At 32.5% G+C, this 18,239-nt stretch overlaps 1 protein-coding gene across 2 annotated transcripts in view; it reads left to right on the forward strand.

The window, feature by feature from the left end:
- LOC121367728 (probable RNA-binding protein 19) overlaps window positions 1–18,239 on the forward strand; it is a 32,953-nt gene that overhangs the window by 4,359 nt on the left and 10,355 nt on the right. The window contains exons 2-17 of one of the 2 annotated variants that reach the window (XM_041492067.1): window positions 3,410–3,592; window positions 4,549–4,680; window positions 7,530–7,583; window positions 8,263–8,458; window positions 9,014–9,084; window positions 9,752–10,129; window positions 11,665–11,727; window positions 12,078–12,156; window positions 12,687–12,758; window positions 14,224–14,315; window positions 15,086–15,124; window positions 15,670–15,745; window positions 16,236–16,366; window positions 16,974–17,031; window positions 17,264–17,318; window positions 18,030–18,126. In XM_041492067.1, coding sequence (XP_041348001.1) covers window positions 3,410–3,592; window positions 4,549–4,680; window positions 7,530–7,583; window positions 8,263–8,458; window positions 9,014–9,084; window positions 9,752–10,129; window positions 11,665–11,727; window positions 12,078–12,156; window positions 12,687–12,758; window positions 14,224–14,315; window positions 15,086–15,124; window positions 15,670–15,745; window positions 16,236–16,366; window positions 16,974–17,031; window positions 17,264–17,318; window positions 18,030–18,126 — 1,776 coding nt within the window. The remainder of the gene's footprint in view (window positions 1–3,409; window positions 3,593–4,548; window positions 4,681–7,529; window positions 7,584–8,262; window positions 8,459–9,013; window positions 9,085–9,751; window positions 10,130–11,664; window positions 11,728–12,077; window positions 12,157–12,686; window positions 12,759–14,223; window positions 14,316–15,085; window positions 15,125–15,669; window positions 15,746–16,235; window positions 16,367–16,973; window positions 17,032–17,263; window positions 17,319–18,029; window positions 18,127–18,239) is intronic. The other variant, XM_041492068.1, reaches the window with a different exon arrangement.

Genomic DNA, 18,239 nt, shown 5'->3' on the forward strand with positions numbered 1-18,239 from the left:
ATAAGGGCAAAAGATTTATTCCGCACGAAATTAAATGAAGCTTATTTAAACTATGAACGCGACTTCTATAGCTCCTTGGATAAAGATTGTGAAACAAATCACAAAATGTTACGGACCAAACTTAGAAATAAGAAAAAAAGTAGCTATATTATGTCTTTAAAGGTCAACAATACAACTATAACACAACCACAAGAAATTTGTAGTTCTATGGCAGAACATTTTAGTCGAGTATTTAGCGACACAGAAGATGAACATTTTGATGCCAATTTTAAATCAACTATTGAAAAGAAAGTTTCAGAATTTAAGCTAACTGCCGCTACAAGTAAAGATAGTGTTGATATATCCCCCATTCTTGTTAGCAAAATCTGCTCTAAGCTACCGAATAACAAGTCTTGTGGGCCAGACAAAATATTCTAAGAACATATGGAGGTTCTTATCTTTATTTTTGCCTTTCTCGGTTATTTTCCTTGGTAATAAACAGTGGGCACATTCCAGAAGGTTGGAATTCAGGGGTTTTAGTCTGTTTATTTAAAGGTCAAAGTAAGTCGAAATCCAACAGAGACTCTTACAGAGGTATCGCACTTCTATCTGTAATCTTTAAAGTTTTTGAAAGAGTGCTTGAAACGTTAATGCCAGAACTGAACTCTTCAGAAAGTTTTCCTAATATTCACCAATGTGGTTTTCAAAAAGGCCTTTCTAGCATTGACACTTCGTTCATTCTACAAGAAACTATCAATCACTATAGAGAAAGAGGTGATGGAGTAATTGTTACATTTCTAGATAGTGCTAAAGCCTTTGATACTGTCTGGCACTCTGGTCTCTTGTGGAAACTTTCTGAAACTGGTATATCCCCCAAAGTCTGGCTTACTTTAGAAGCAATCTATTCAAACTGTAAACTACAGGTCTTAGTAAACAATAGTTTCTCTTCACACTTTCCTTTGAAAAGAGGATTGTGTCAAGGAAGCATACTATCCCCCAAATTGTATGTATTGTTTATTAATGAATTGCTGAATAATTTAACCCAATCCAACAAAGGTGCAATGATCCTGGATAGTAGAGTTTCTTGCCCAACTCAAGCAGATGACATCTCTATTATTTCTCCTACTCCAAGTGACATGCAAAATATGATTTCAATATGTGAGCGATAAAGCGCTAAATGGCGTTTTACATTCTCTGCTTCTAAAACACAAGTTGTTGACTTCTGTAAGGATCCGGATACAAAACTTATTCTGTATAGAAAGGAACTGCCATGTTCAACAACCATAAAACATGTTGGCATTAAATTACAAAGGTCTTTAAATAATTGGGACAGAACACTCGAGAGTTGCAAAACTATAAAATCCACAGCCATGTCTCTAGTTAAGGCTGGTTGTCACTGCCGTGGAATTAATCCTGTAACTAGCGTCAAACTAGTTCATTCGCTGTGCCTATCAAAAGCCTTGTACGGTAGTGAATTATGGAATAATTTAAATACAAATGAACTATTGGCATTAGAAAGAGCATATAGATTTGTAATAAAGATTATCCAGGGTCTTCCTAAAAGAACACGAACCAATTTTTGTCTTGGACTTCTTGGCAGTATATCCCTTGAAGGACATATAGATAGAAACAAATTATACTATTTAGGACATCTTTTGCGATGCCCCATGTGGACTCTGGCTTACAAAATAGCAATCACTCGACTACTAAGTTTTAAAAATCAGTGTGTTCGTTCAAATATTGGCTTTGCACCGGATATATACACAATTCTTCGTAAATATAATCTACTGCATCACCTCAACGAATTTTTTTCTAACATCAGTATTCCCTAGTAAGCATATTTGCAATATAATTGTAAGAAAACATGTTTTAGAATTTGAGGAAACTAACTGGCAGTTACGAATTTCTTTAAACCCCGATACAACACATTTTCTAAAAATTCATGCAAATCTCGAAGGAGCAAGCAAATCACTTGATAAATATCACTAAATATCACTAAAGGAGCAAGCAAATCACTTGATAAATATATGTGCTACATGGAGGCCAAACTCGGTACACAGTATTTGTACGTTATGTACTAGTAACTATTCTGATCTTTTTACACACGTCATGACTAGTTGTTCATACTTAACAACAACCAGAGATACATTCAGGACAACGCTTCTTGATATCTGTCCTATTGACCTCAGTGTAGAATTACACAACTGCCCCGATGATATTTTTATTACAAAACTCCTGTCCTGTAAACCTCCAATAAATATTGATGATGAATCATCTATGTTATATAGTGAAACTGTCATACACTTCATTTATAAAATAACGCAAATATAGTACGTTAACAATATGAAGACCAATATACTGTAGACAGTCATGACTGTTTGTTCTTGTGCAAATGTGCAGATCTTTATAGCGGTGTGTGTGTGTGAGAGAGAGAGAGAGAGAGAGAGAGAGAGAGAGAGAGAGAGAGCGGGGGGGGGGGGGGGACGGAGACAGAGGGACAGAGAGAATGGCAGGATGGCGAGTGAATTTATATGAGCGTGATTCTGATCAACCAATAACCTTTTTCATGTACTTCTCTCACCATGCGTTTATTCCCATGCCACTGTATATATTACCTATTATGTATTTTGTATCAAGTACTATGTATTATCCATTAATCATTGTGCATTGCCTTTTATGTATTATGTATGTATCATAATCTGTACTGTTCGAACTCTACCAGAGGAATAAAGAATATATATATATATATATATATATATATATATATATATAATGGGTAGATTTTGATACACAGTAGGCCTGCATGCATGCATACTTGCTGCAGTCCACATGCACATGCTTGTAGACTGATCACAAGACTCAAGTTAGTGATGGCATGCTCTTCAAATATGAATACATCTAGCTGGAAATTTAAATAGCCTGTGCATACAATAATAATAAAGTTTAAAGTTTGTTTTGTTTAACGACACCACTAGAGTACATTGATTAATTAATAATCTGCTATTGGATGTCAAACATTTTGACATAGAGTCTTAGAGAGGAAACCCTCTACATTTTTCCGATAGTAGCAAGGGATCTTTTATATGCACCATCCCATAGACGGGATAGGACATACCACGACCTTTGATATACCAGTCGTAGTGCTCACCGACGGATCAATTCCAGACCCACTGTGCATCAAGTGGGTGCTTCACCACTGGGCTAAATCCCGCCCCACAAAATGGTTATGGTTATGTAATATATTCAGTAATATAAGTACCTAAGAGGAATTTAAAATTAAAAATGAAATAAAATGGTAATGTTGTTGAATGCTTCTTAGTACATGTATATTTTCGATATTAAAATAATTTAAATTCATGAAACAAATGTGAAAAAAATTAGTTGGAGGTAACCTAGAATAAAATGCCTAATGTCATATTTTTCTTTATAGGTCAAGGAGGATCATCTGCGTAGTATTTTTGGCAAAGCTGGTCAAATTACAGATTGCTGTCTGAAGTTTACTAAAGATGGTGTGTTTAGAAAATTTGCTTTTATTGGCTTCAAGACTCCAGAACAAGCCCAGACTGCACAGAAACAGTTTGATAAGACTTACATAAAGGCTTCCAAAGTTCAGGTTTGCAGATCTTTCAATATTTTTTATTAGGGAATTATTTATGTCACATTTAATTAACTTGTAAAAGTATGTATGCCATAGAAAGTTACGAAAATTACTATTTCTTGTAACATGTCAGCAAAATTGCCTGTAACTGAAAATATGTTACCCATTATCATGTAACCTAAGAATGGATGGATGGATGGATGGATGGATGTTTAATGACACCTGTGGCTTGAGTATGTTGAAAATCCAGTGATGGAGAAAAGTATCCAAAGAGATGATGCATTCTCACTGCTTGTTGGGATTGTGGATGAAATTCAGCAGTTTAACGAGCATATTCTGTTTGCTAATCATAAAATCTTTTAACAACTAAAATTACAATTTAATGTGTTTTTGATCATCTTAATACTTGTAAGTAGTTCAAACTGGATTTGATCTCCATATAATTTTATACATACAAAAAATATATATATTGGTAAATAAAATGAAGTTTGACTTAGTACAAATGCTAGGAGGAACAGATATATATATAATATGTAATTACAGTTGTTGAAATGTCTCTGTTCATCAGCAACATATTAACAATTGCAGCAAATGTGGTATAGTCCCTTTAATTAAAGTTATAATGTCCCACAAACTAAATTTTCTTTCTGTTGCTGTTATATAGTAATAATAATATAGCGACCTAAACTACTAGGTCATGCATTAGCATTTTGTTTATTTTATGTTATTTTTTATAATAATCAGTTTTACATGGAATTGTTACAAAACCCCCCCAAAAATAAACTATAAAAAACTAGAACACATTCAAAAACACTAATTAAATGTACATGCACTGACATGAGTGATGTTAATTAATCATGTTAAAAATATGTAAACCTATACAAATGATTATTAAGTAAGAACATTGCTTTGTTTTCTGCACTGATGAATCTAGATACCTCTAAATGAATAAATGTTATATATTTTTTCAGGTTGAATTTTCCAAAGACTTTGGTGATAAAACTAAGCCGCGAGCATGGAGCAGGTATTCAGCGGAGAGTTCCACTTATCAGAAGAAAGTAGAAATAACTGAGGAAAAGACGGAGATTTCTCAGACTTTAAAGGTGAGGGTTTAAGTTGGATATCGGCATTGTGCAGTGAAACAGATTTTACAAAACAAATTCAGGGCTAGCTCTGGGTCAGCAGAAAACTTCGCCAAATTATCTGTTAAACTTAAAGTTACATTCTCTGGTTACCATATTATCTGTTAAAGTTAAAGTTACATTCTCTGGTTACCATATTATCTGTTAAAGTTAAAGTTACATTCTCTGGTTACCATATTATCTGTTAAACTTAAAGTTACATTCTCTGGTTACCATATTATCTGTTAAAGTTAAAGTTACATTCTCTGGTTACCATATTATCTGTTAAAGTTAAAGTTACATTCTCTGGTTACCATATTATCTGTTAAACTTAAAGTTACATTCTCTGGTTACCATATTATCTGATAAAGTTAAAGTTACATTCTCTGGTTACCATATTATCTGTTAAAGTTAAAGTTACATTCTCTGGTTACCATATTATAACATCATGTACAAATATGAAATACAAGCACAAATTTGTACAAATTATCTGTTAAACGTAAAGTTACATTCTCTGGTTACCATATTATAACATCATGTACAAATATGAAATACAAGCACAAATTTGTACAAATTATCTGTTAAACTTAAAGTTGCATTCTCTGGTTACCATATTATAACATCATGTACAAATATGAAATACAAGCACAAATTTGTACAAATTATCTGTTAAACTTAAAGTTACATTCTCTGGTTACCATATTATAACATCATGTACAAATATGAAATACAAGCACAAATTTGTACAAATTATCTGTTAAACTTAAAGTTACATTCTCTGGTTACCATATTATAACATCATGTACAAATATGAAATACAAGCACAAATTTGTACAAATTATCTGTTAAACTTAAAGTTACATTCTCTGGTTACCATATTATAACATCATGTACAAATATGAAATACAAGCACAAATTTGTACAAATTATCTGTTAAAGTTAAAGTTACATTCTCTGGTTACCATATTATCTGTTAAAGTTAAAGTTACATTCTCTGGTTACCATATTATCTGTTAAAGTTAAAGTTACATTCTCTGGTTACCATATTATCTGTTAAAGTTAAAGTTACATTCTCTGGTTACCATATTATCTGTTAAAGTTAAAGTTACATTCTCTGGTTACCAAATTATCTGTTAAAGTTAAAGTTACATTCTCTGGTTACCAAATTATCTGTTAAAGTTAAAGTTACATTCTCTGGTTACCAAATTATCTGTTAAAGTTAAAGTTACATTCTCTGGTTACCATATTATAACATCATGTACAAGTATGAAATACAAGTACAACTTTATGCACTTTTAAAAAACTCTCGTGTGTTAGCCATGAACGGAGATCGTTAAAAGTATACGCTCGATTTGTCGCCTGTACCGCCATTGCTTGGCAAAGCACAAACGACAGCCTGTTGTCAGTTTCAGTTAACACGTGCGCTTGTGGATTTGAAATTGTAGGGTTCGTCTCAAAAAATGAAATGAGAAATCTTACGCTGTACGAAGAACGTTCGGTTAAGGATATGGTACTAGAGTCTTTTGTTAAAACCGGGTTGATCTTAACAACATATTATCGACAATCATATCTTCCTATTTCAGAATTAATATTTTATAAAGTGTTAGTAGAACTTCAAAGTTTAGTTTATATACTAGTAACACATTGATCATATTTATATTTTAAAAATAAAATATACTAACGTAGACAATGAACGTTTTCATTTCTTAATTTTAAGTGTGTTAAAATCGACAAATTCAAATAAATATTCTTTCGTTTGGAAAGGGTAAAGTTAGTTTGTGTTGTTTCACGACATCAATGTTAGAGCATATTGGTTTAAGAGGAAACGGGTGCATGTGCAGGGTGCGAGTATTGGGCGTCGAAACCCTTACCTGCCCAAGCTAAAAAATAAATAAATTGAAACATAAAACACCTTTTTAGGTCTAAGTAATGAATAGAAATAACATGTAGTCTTGATAAATGTTACGTAAATCGAACACAACACCCTCTTCCTCTACCCTTAGAGCATTACGTAATTATTAACACCCCCTTACATGTAACGCATATACCAACTGCTGGCCACTGTCAAAATTTTAAGGCAAATCCCCCATCCACCGACCCCTGGAAAGGCGTTGTACCATACCTCTATGGATATAAATATGTTTTGGCGATATGAGACGACCCCTCAATCAAGATAGTTAAATTTGTTCAAAAATTGCGAAATCTCATGTGATCTTTTGTTGGGGAATTCCACACTTGTGATAAGCCAATGAAAACCGAGATTGGTAGGAGCCCGTCAAAAGTGTCCCACTTTTGAAATACTGGCTTTGTTTTTGACCTAGATAAGCCAGCGTAGTGGATTCAATGCGGAGTGCTTTGTCATATATGCACCAAATATAATTGGATTTTCTGTTCTATATGCTTAAATAATAAAAAATATTCTGGATACTGCCGCTTTAATAAATTGCAAAAACCCAGTTATTTTGTATCAAAATATCAATTATTACATAAAATTATTTCGCCAAATTAAAATAAAATTCACCAGTTGTTTTTGAAATTCGCAATTGGTGAATTTGGCGAGTGCTAGAGCTAGCCCTGAAATTGAATACTGAAACGAACATTTCTGTTCTGTTTGTTTTGCTGTTACAGCTACAGGAATTAGTGTAACTGTTATTTGCCTAAATGTTACTCTTATGTTTGGTTAGTGGATTTTCAAAAGAAAAAGATAGAAAACAGAAAGATAGGGATTAAATAATGCTCAAATATATTATACATTTTTACCTATTAAATGTATTGATTTCAGAAATAAATCAAATTTATACCATTTCTTTATTTATTGAACTTTGTTTCAGAAAAAGAAAAAGAAGAAAGCCAAAGATGAAAAGTTGAATGAAATTCTTGGAGATGTAAGTTCTGTCAATAGAGGATTTGTTACAAGTATTTTTTAATATGTAAAATATTAACCTCGTCTATATTAATCGGTATTTGTCTCGGCAGAGCCTTGACAAATACTGATTAACTAGACGAGGTTGATATTTTACATATTACAAAACATGAGTAGCAAATTCTATTTATCCTATAACTCTTCTAAAATAACATTTTAATTAAATTCTTAGTAAATCACAGTACTAAAGTCACCACCATCGGGAATAGGATGTCATCACGATTAGCACAAATTAGTTTGACGTAATGCATTTTAACAAAATCTTTGAAAATGTTATGCTCAGATATACAGATCTTGTTGGTTTGTAAACAAATGACCTATCCACAGCAACACATTATCTAGAGACCTTGCAAATTTGCATACCATTATTAACCAGGTTAATACACTAAATTATCACATGGGTTAATTATTTTATTACTACAGATATGCAAAACTGAAGTAAAAAGGTCACAACTAATAGTTAATACTGATTACCACAATAACCTAGAAATTTATTCGTAACTTGAACAAATTCTGTTCTTATTTAGGCCCTATATATATATTAAAATTTAAAAGATTTTAAGCTTTCTCAAAAATATATATTTCTTTTGCAACAAATTTTAAAGAGTGAGTGTTTTGTGTTCTATTTCTTCTTTCATTAGCTCAAAGATGACCCCAAATTTCAAGAATTTTTGGATGCTCATCAAAATGTTGGTACTAAACCTGTTTGGAGTAATGATGCCATAAAAACTGCAACAGTTACGTCCCCTGTCAACAAAGGAAGAAATGATGTGATATTCGAAGCTTCCTCTTCAGAAGCAGAAATGCCAGAAGAAGAAGAAATAACATCAGAAAAAGGTTTATTTATTTTTTATACGCCCAACTTTGACGAGTCATATTATGGGATAGCGTTGGCTGTCCGTACTTCCATTAGTATGTCCATAAACCTTTTGTTTCCGGGGGAGCGGGGGGGGGGGGGATATTTTCTTACCAATTCATAGAGGATCATTCTAGATAACAATGTTTATTCATCTTAGCTTTCCAACTAAACAGTTATATAATGTTGCAAATGTTACCTGGATTACAACTAATATTGTGAGTTGAATTATGAAAATACCTGTTGAAAAGGTAGAAGAGCTTAGTTTGTTTGAATGTTTTGATTGTTTTTTGCCTGAATTCAAAGATTTTCTTCAGCACTGGGAGACAGTTTGCCCTGGACACCCCAGTCTCATATGATATGTTTATGAACTTAATAAAGTGTTTTTTCAGATGAAGTTCATAAGCAAATGCTTTGATAAATTGGTTTTCATTATGACAGGAAATGGAATCCTGTTTTGATTATTTATAAATAATTTATACCATTGTAAATTACTCTTTAATCTAGCAAATATGTTTTAAATTGATTTCTTTCAGAGGATGCAGAAGATGAGTCATGTGAAATGAAGGAATCAATTGCTAGCAAGACAGGTCTTTCAGATTTAGAGGTAAAAAAAATATTTGTTAAAGTAGTGTTATCTAATTTTGAGAACATCCAAAATTATTTGACAAATGTTCTGTTCTTACTGGGAAATGTTTTTCCCATTACAGGGATAGTGGTTACCTTTGTCTCACATTTACTAATTAATAAGGTTAGGTATTGGTATTACTTTTCCGATTGCAGCGGTGACAACAGCATCAACATTTGAAATTTTAATGTTATAGTTTTGTGTGAAAAAAAACTATAAGAAATAGGTCAGTAAAACTTGGTTTATAGTTGCACCTATGGATGTTCAACACATTGCACTGAAAAAGTTTATGGTAGGTGAGATATTTAATTCTGCAAAATTCTTGTTTCACTGCTAACAAAGAAGCAGTTTGTTATTATTAATTAACAAAAGGAGACTAAATTGTATTCCTTTTTTTCTGGATGACTTAGCCAGTCATCTTGTCTCTTATCTTGAAAACTGGTTTAGTAGATCCTTACAGCAAAACAAAACTATTTGTCTAGCCACACTAATTACCATTTATTCCTTAGGAAATTTGCATTTTAATCCTGTTCATTCCTAGCTACAATGTTCTGTTTTGGGGGTTTTCTTTTTTAATTAGTCATAGATATGTTTTAGACTTTGTATAGTCATACAGATTTTAGCACCTCTTTTCTTTGACTTTCAGTATTTAAAATCCAAGGTGAAAACTTCTAAACTGTTACTTGATTCAAGTGATTCAGATGAAGAAACTCAAACTGCAAAACATAAAAAAAAGACAAAAGTAAAATCTAAACAGAAACAGTTATTGAAAAAGACAAAAGAATTGAGTGATGATTCAGATGATGATGAAATATTCGGGACTTTACAACAGAAAAATATTAAAATGGACAAAGATAACTCTAGTAAAAATGTTGATGAAAAATCTAAAAAAGTCAAATTAAAAAACAAACCAACAGACTCTGCAAGTGATGGTGTGAGTGAAACAGGAAAAACAGGAAAGGGGAAGAAAATTGAACAAGATGAGACAAGGTCTGATAAGAAGAATCTTCACACTGAAGACAAGGTTTGAATTTAGTTTTGTTGTTGCTCGATTTTCCTCCATTACGGTGCAGGATGTAGCTCAGTGGTAGAGTGCTTGCCTGACGTGTAATGAGTTGTAGGATCAATCTCACTCGATGGATTTGATTTTTTCTCATTCTGATTAATATCAGGAATATGAGGAAAGTCCATATAAAAGATCCCTTGCTGCTTATCTGTAGGAGTAGCCTATATTGTGGAAACAAGTTTCCTCTGGCTCATGACGAAGTTTAAAAATAACCAGTTTTTATTAAAAGTTAAAAGTTTTTGTTTTAATGAAACCGCTAGAGCACATTGATTTATTAATCATTGGCTGTTGGATGTCAAACATTTGGTAATTTTGACATATAGTGTTAGAGAAGAAATTTGCTACATTTTTTCATTAGTAGCAAGAGATCTTTATATGCACCATCCCACAGACAGGATAGCAAATACCACGGTCTTTCATATACCAGTTGTGGTGCACTGGCTAGAACGAGAAATAGCCCAATGGGCTCACCGATGAGGATCGATCCCAAATCAACTGTGCATCAGGCGAGTGCTTTACCACTGAGCTACATCCCGTCCCCTGTTATTTTTATATGCAAGTATTTAAGCATTGTAAATACATGAAGACAGACACCTGTACTTGAGACGTAAACAACCTGTGTAAATTTGGCCTACTAGCATTAAATGTGCTGAAATGTCATTAATAACATATTTCTTTTTTTTTCCTTCCATTATATTTCTGGGTAAGTTAAACATTTGTTCAGGTTTAGTTTTTATTTGTGATTAGGCCTACTTTGTTAGAAATGTTAAAAAGTCACCAGCCATATAATTTGCAGCATCTTCAATCAATATTTCACCAAACCTCCTAATTGATTTTCTTACCATTACCTACTACAGTATCTTGTGTTGATTTTTAAAGGCTATGACCAGAAAACCTTAATTGGGTTTTATTTTTTATATTTGTATTCGATGTTCACTGTTTTTCACTCAAAATATGAGATCCAAACTAATAAAACATGTATAATTTTCTTAAAGGGACAGACCCTAGTTTCAACCCATGAAAATTAGCACTAAGTTTAGTTAATCTACAAACCTGTAACACATTTGGATAAAGTTACAATTGAGTCAAACATGAGTCTGTGACTTTGAAATGGTGAAATACCACCCTCTAAAAATCAACCCATAACTGTTACTTCTCAGACACACGTGCATTTTTAAAAATATGAGAAATGCATTTTGTGATATTAAAAACACCAGGATGACCAAAAACACTCTGAATGTGTGGAAATGGATAATCTAAACAATAAAATCTAAGTAAAGTATGATTTCAGTTATCAAAAACAGCTCTAATAGTAAAAAGTATGCCTTAGTGTTTAAAAAAAACTAGGGTATGTCCCTTTAATAATTGACACTTGTACTATAATTGTTGACCACAGGCTAACAAAGTGTAGGTAATATGTATGTTGTGCATTTGCAAAATGATCAGACCACCTAAAATATAAATATAATTTTTGTTTTTTCCTTCTGTTTTAGAAGACTGACACCAGTAAAAGATTTGTGATAAAAATGAGAGGCATGAAGCAGTTTTTTGGAGAGGTATGTTTATTCAGTGCGTGACGTGCGGTAACAAAATATCTTAACAAATTTGCCTAATATAATATATTAATTATTGATAGTAACTGGTCTACCATCTACCATATAATTATATTGCAGTTTATTACTGGGCTGCAATGCACTATTATTGAGAATAATCTTTGATTCATTCTCACATCTATAATACTTGTAGCCATTTGATTTGTGTAACTAATATTTTAATTTTTTTTAAGCCTTCATTCATTTTGTAAAAATTCTAAAATTAAAAATGCAACAAAAAACTACACTGTATTGACTATGAATATATCTGATATATAGAGAGTCACTGAAGAATGTTTTTTATTTTATTGCAGAAAGCAATCCACGAATTTTTCAAGCCCTTGAAACCAACAAGTATAAGAATACCAAGGAATTCTCAGAAAAGACCCATTGGTATTTCACTAAATTGATGTTTTTAATTTTAGTCATGCATAGAAACATTTGCCTGGATTTTGTTAAAATGTAGTATTCATATATTTTTGTACAGGGTTGAAAGACGGCTGTGAGATTTCTTTGCGTGTTGTCCTGTATTTTACATTTATATTCACACATTCATTTGAGTTGATCATGTTTGGTCTGGTAGCGTTTGATTCGGGCCGACAGAATGTATAGCTTGCCGGACCGAATATCTGGCAAGAATTTTGGCTAATTTCAACCCATGATTAATGATGGAGGTTATGGGGTCCAGCTTATAGTTTGTTAAAAATCTTTTTTTTTCTTTGTCTTTTAAATTTTGCCCCAGAAATGTGATTGAACAGTCTTAGTTCAGTGTTATAAAATTGCAAAAAAAACCCCACCCAAAACAACAAAAAACTTGAAGCATACTTTGTGGTGTAGCATTATATTAATTTTGTAGATTATATTTTAACTAATTGATTATATTTTACTTTTGAGTTTATTCTCTTTAATTCATATTCTTTTAGGTGTTGCATATGTAGAATTTGCAAATGAAAAAGTCCTCGAGCAAGCGATGGGAAGAAACAAAAATTTTATTGGTAAGTTGCTGGTAAGCATTGTTCATTATATGCACTTTGATAATCCGTTGAAAGAGATTTCCGAAATATTTTAAAACACAACTTGTTTCATTAAGTTGCAAAATGACAGAAGCACTCAACATGTAGGACATTATATGAAGTGTAATGTGTCACAAAGGTTATCCATTTGAAATGTCATTGTCAGGTAGAATACTTTGATTTGAAAAGTCGATTGATGGAACTGTATGAGTAATGTGTAGCCATGCCCATCTTTGCCCTGTAAATGTTCGGTAGAATATTTAAATTTGAAAGATGATTAATGGAATTTCATGAATAGTGTGTAGCCTTTCCCATCTGTGTCCTGTGCAGGTGAATAGGAATTGGGTGAGGGAGGATCTCTGCCCCATTCCACTTGAGAAGTGTAATTCTTACTTTGTTGTCATGCCATAGATAGGCCTTCAGATTTCATGGAAGCAATCGTTTTTGGTAGCTTGTTGGCAAAAATCACACAACCGAAAGTATTTTACCCATTATCATCTCACATAATCCACTGTTACATGATTACCCCCCAAAAATTTCAAATAGGTTTTGATGATCAGAATGCATGCAACCGAAAAAGTACTTTCTTTAAAGTTTTATATTCAGAGGTTTTTATAAAAATAAAACAAAAAACAACAGTATTATAAAAGAGGCAAAAAAAATTTGTTTTAACATGCATTTTGGGCCGTCCTAATTTGGCATCCCCCCTTGAAATATCCTCCCTATTGGACTGCAGTGTCAGCTCGTTCTTACTGTTCAGTACTTATTCTTATATTGGGGCGGGATCTAGCCCAGTGGTACAGCGCTCGCTTGTTGCGTGGCCGGTGTCGGATAGATCTCCGTCGAAGGGCCCATTGGGCTATTTCTTGTTCCAGCCAGAGCACCACAACTGGTATATCAAAGGCCATGGTATGTGCTACCCTGTCTGTGGGATGGTGAATATAAAAGATCCCTTGCTGCTTATCGAAAAGAGTAGCCTATGAAGTGGCGACAGTGGGTTTCCTCTCTCAATATCTGTCCTTAACCATGTATCTGACACCATATAACCGTAAATAAAATGTGCTGAGTGCGTCGTTAAATAAACCATTTCCTTCCTTCATTCTTATATTATTCCTGCTTAATTTGTTAAGCTTTTTCATTTTTCATTTTGTCATCTCTGAAGGTGATCCCCATCGGTGGGCCCATTGGGCTATTTCTCGTTCCAGTTAGTCTCCATAACTGGTGTAACAAAGGCTGTGGTATGTACTATCCTGTCTGTGGGATGGTGCATATAAAAGATCCCTTGCTGCTAATCAAAAAGAGTAGCCCATGAAGTGGCGACAGCGTGTTTCCTCTCTCTATATCTGTGTGGTCCTTAACCATATGTCTGACACCATGTAAGTGTAAATAAAATGTGTTGAGTGTGTCGATAAATAAAACATTTCCTTCCTTCCTTCCTTCTCTGAAGGTACCCACCGGGTCTTTCTGAAACAGTCCAAACAGTCCGATGAAACCGCTGATGTTGCAGAACCAAAGCCAAAACCGTGGGAGTTAAAAATTGTGAGAGCTTCATTTATTCTGTTAAGTAACAAAAAAAGTTTTATAGTAATAATAATAATAATAATAATAATAATAGTGTTTTTTTCTTCTCATAAACATTGAATTTGTTTTTTGGAGCATATTTTGTTTTCTTATTTAAATATATTGAAATTAATGTTATATTGAAATTAATAATTGAATATACATGTATTGTAATTTGTAGACACATAAATGATTTATTTGTTTTAAAAGTAGTTATCTTGGTCATATGGCCTCAGTAACTGAATAAATATCTGGTCTGGTCTGGTCTGGTCTTTGTTTCCTTATTTAATTATATTGAAATTAAAGTTTGTAAACCAAAATGAATTCAGTTTTATTGTAATAATTTGTTTGTGCTAATACGCTAATGTGAGAGGGTAAACATTCTTTGATATTGATTGTTCTGACTGTGACATAACAATTATACTTGTTTTTTTATGAAGTAAGAAATTTCAAAAATGTTTTTTTTAAAAATAAATGCAATAAGAGTTTAGTTGGAATCAGATCTTTACAAACACAAAAAGATTTTACCCTCCCCCCCCAAAAAAAAGAAAGAAGAAGAACAACAACAACGTAACCCCCAACCTCACCTTTAAATGACTACAACCATGATAATGCTAAGTTCGATGTTGACAATAATTTCATTTCACTCTGCAGAATCATGCTCTATCTGATTACTTTACAGCATCTAATTTCTCCCAAATAGGGTTCACAAAGATTCATTTAAAATATGTATACATTTTATTTTGCAGCAACAAGGCAGAATGGATGAAGAAGAGGGTATTGCAGAGGTAATATAAATAACAATTAATCTAATTATTATGGGGGAAAAAAATGTTGAGGAATGTTTAAATTGTCTTTAACATTTATAATAAGTTAAGTAAGTTATAAGCCTTTTATGGAAAGCCAAACCTCCATTAGTGAACTATTAGAGGCAGTTGTTTGTTCTACATTGTTAGTAAGATAAAAGTATAAAATACCCTTTATTTGTCATCTTTCTGATGAAGCGGCAAATGTACATTCAGATTTTCATTAGATAACGTAAAGTTTGTAAATGCGATTTGTGCATTTAAAAAAGAAAAGAAGAATGAACTAAACAATTAAAGAAGTAAAATATTAAGTTATTGTTCTCTTAATGTGAACTTTTCAAATAATGTTTTATATTTTTGAAAATTAACCTTTCGTCAAAGAGTTTACAAATTGTGAGATTCCTTTATTCCACCATAATTACTGTGGTCTGTATGTTCAGAGACATGGTCTCAGGCTTAGCTAGACTTATTGTGATGTCTGTCATCCATTATACGACTCAGTCTGATATGTCCTTTTGTATTTTCAGTCTGGACGTTTATTTGTGAGAAATCTTTCTTATACGTGTACGGAGGATGATTTGGAAGAGTTGTTTAAAACCTTCGGTGAGTTTAGTTAAAACAAGAAACATATTAATGTAAAAAGTGAAATCAACATGCCTCAAACGTTTTCTCTTTGGTGTCATTAATAAATAGTGTTTACTTGATTTTAATGCATGAAGGTGTTTATCAGTGAGCGCTTTATCCATGCATTCTGTGGTACCAAAGATACGCCATTCTCGGTAGGGCTATTTCTAGTTGGAACCAGTGTACTACGACTTCCATATCAAAGATTGTGGTAGGTGCTATCCTGTCTGTTGGATAGTGCATTTAAAAGATTTGTTGCTACTAATGAAAACATATAGCAGTTTCTTCTCTAAGAATAAATGTCAAAATGACCAAATGTTTGACATCCAGTAGCTGATGACTCCTAAATCAATGTAGTGGTGTCGTTAAATAGAATAAACAAGCAAACAGTTGTCTGTAAAGTGTTTTGTATGTAGTTGTTATATAAAATGTATTCTCATGTGATGGACAACCTGTTTATTCTGCTCAGGTCCGTTAACTGAGGTGAATTTGCCAGTAGATCGACTCACAAAGAAGATTAAAGGTTTTGCCCACATCACGTTTATGATGCCAGAACATGCAGTCACGGCTTTCACACAGCTTGATGGAACAGTCTTCCAGGTAAACTGTTGGCCTTAAAGGCGCAGACTCTAGTTTCAACTCGTGAAAATGGACACTAAGTACAAACCTGTAACACAGAGTGAAACTAAAGTGTGTGATGTTTAAACAGAGATATACCGTCTTGAAAATAGTCTAGAGTTGGTTCAGTAATCATTACTTCTCAAATGTATGTGTGTTTTTAGAATTCTGAAAAATGTATTTTGGGGTATTACAAAAACCAAAATGGCTAGAAGCGCTTAAGATGTATGAAAATTGATATTTTAAACAATAAAATGGAAGTACTTTTTATTTAAATTATCAAAAATGACTGTAATAATAAAAAATGTGTCATTGTGTTTAAAAACTTGGATCTGCCCCTAACAATTTAAAAATAATTATATTAAATCAACATTATTATATTATTATATGTGTGTTGTCACAAGGATATAAAATGTTACTCACTTTGGTCAATTTTATTCCTTCTTTATAATTTGGTTACCATAAAACTAATGAAACAGTGTATTGGCTGTATTTTTAAAGACATTTACAATGAGAATGTTTTATCATGAAGAAAAAATGAAGATATTTTTATAATTTGCTTCTTTTTTTTTTTCTTCTTTTTTTTTAGGGGAGAATGTTACACATCCTGCCAGGCAAACCCAAAACTGAAGAAATGGAATTGGCAGGTAAATGATATTATTTCACAAATTAAATAATGGATTAAAATTAATTTTGATATTACAAATACAATAGACTGTAAACTCATCATCATTGTAATTAAATATATTATTGTGATATATATTTATCAAATAACTGGCTTTTATGACACTCAATGTATTGCCGATGTTTATGTTTGTGCTGGATTGTCATTAAACATTCATTATGAAATAACTGTATGATGTTTGTTTCATGTTTCAGAGAAATCATCATTCAAGAAAAAGAAAGAAGCTGAGAAAAAATCTCTAGCCAAGAGGTATTGTAAATTTAGTGTTTTCATAAAGTAGTTATATTACAAAGTTTAAATGTGCTTGTAGAAAATGATGTGTTAAGCTATGGTTGTGAAATTTATAATGCATAATAACAACTGAATTGTATCTTTTCTTACAAATTAAAGATGTGTTTTAATTCATGTTTGATGGATAATAACTGGCTAAAGATGTCACTGTGTCCATTTGGCTTAATCCTGGTTTTGTTTCACTTTGTTGGATGTCAGAAGCTGAGATAATATAGGTATTACTTTTCTTATGGCAATTATTACATTTAGCTCAGTGTTAGGGCAGGGTGTAGCTCAGTATTAAAGGACTCGCCTAGGATTGATCCCCATTGATGGGCCCATTGGTCTAGTTCACATTCTAGCCAGTGTACCATGACTGATTTAACAAAGACCATAGTATGTACTATCCTGTCTGTGAGATGGGGCATATACAAGATCCCTTGCTGTAATCGAAAAGAGTTGTCCATTGCATGGCAAAAGGGGGTTTCCTCTCTCATTATCTTTGTGATCCTTAACCATATGTCTCATGCCATATCACTGATTAAAATGTGTTGACTGCATCATTAAATATAACATTCCTTGTTCTTTAGCTCAGTGCTAAGTTTATGTATTTAGCTGTATTTTTTATAAAACATTTTTTGTTTCTACCAATATGCTTACCAATATTTATTGAAATGTTATATTTTTCAGCTCCTACAATTGGAATACTCTTTTTCTTGGTGCTAATGCAATAGCTGATGTTATGGCAGAAAAGTTTGCAACCAGTAAAAGTAAAATACTTGATGCAGTAAGTTGAATTTCTAAGTTAAAATTTTGTCATGGTGAGATTAAAATCGGAGTTTTTAACATCTTATTTTGTTAATTTTAACTTTTTATTTTCGAATATAAGACCTTAGTCTT

This window comes from Gigantopelta aegis, chromosome 3 (genome assembly GCF_016097555.1).
Source record: "Gigantopelta aegis isolate Gae_Host chromosome 3, Gae_host_genome, whole genome shotgun sequence".
NCBI classification, from domain to species: domain Eukaryota; kingdom Metazoa; phylum Mollusca; class Gastropoda; order Neomphalida; family Peltospiridae; genus Gigantopelta; species Gigantopelta aegis.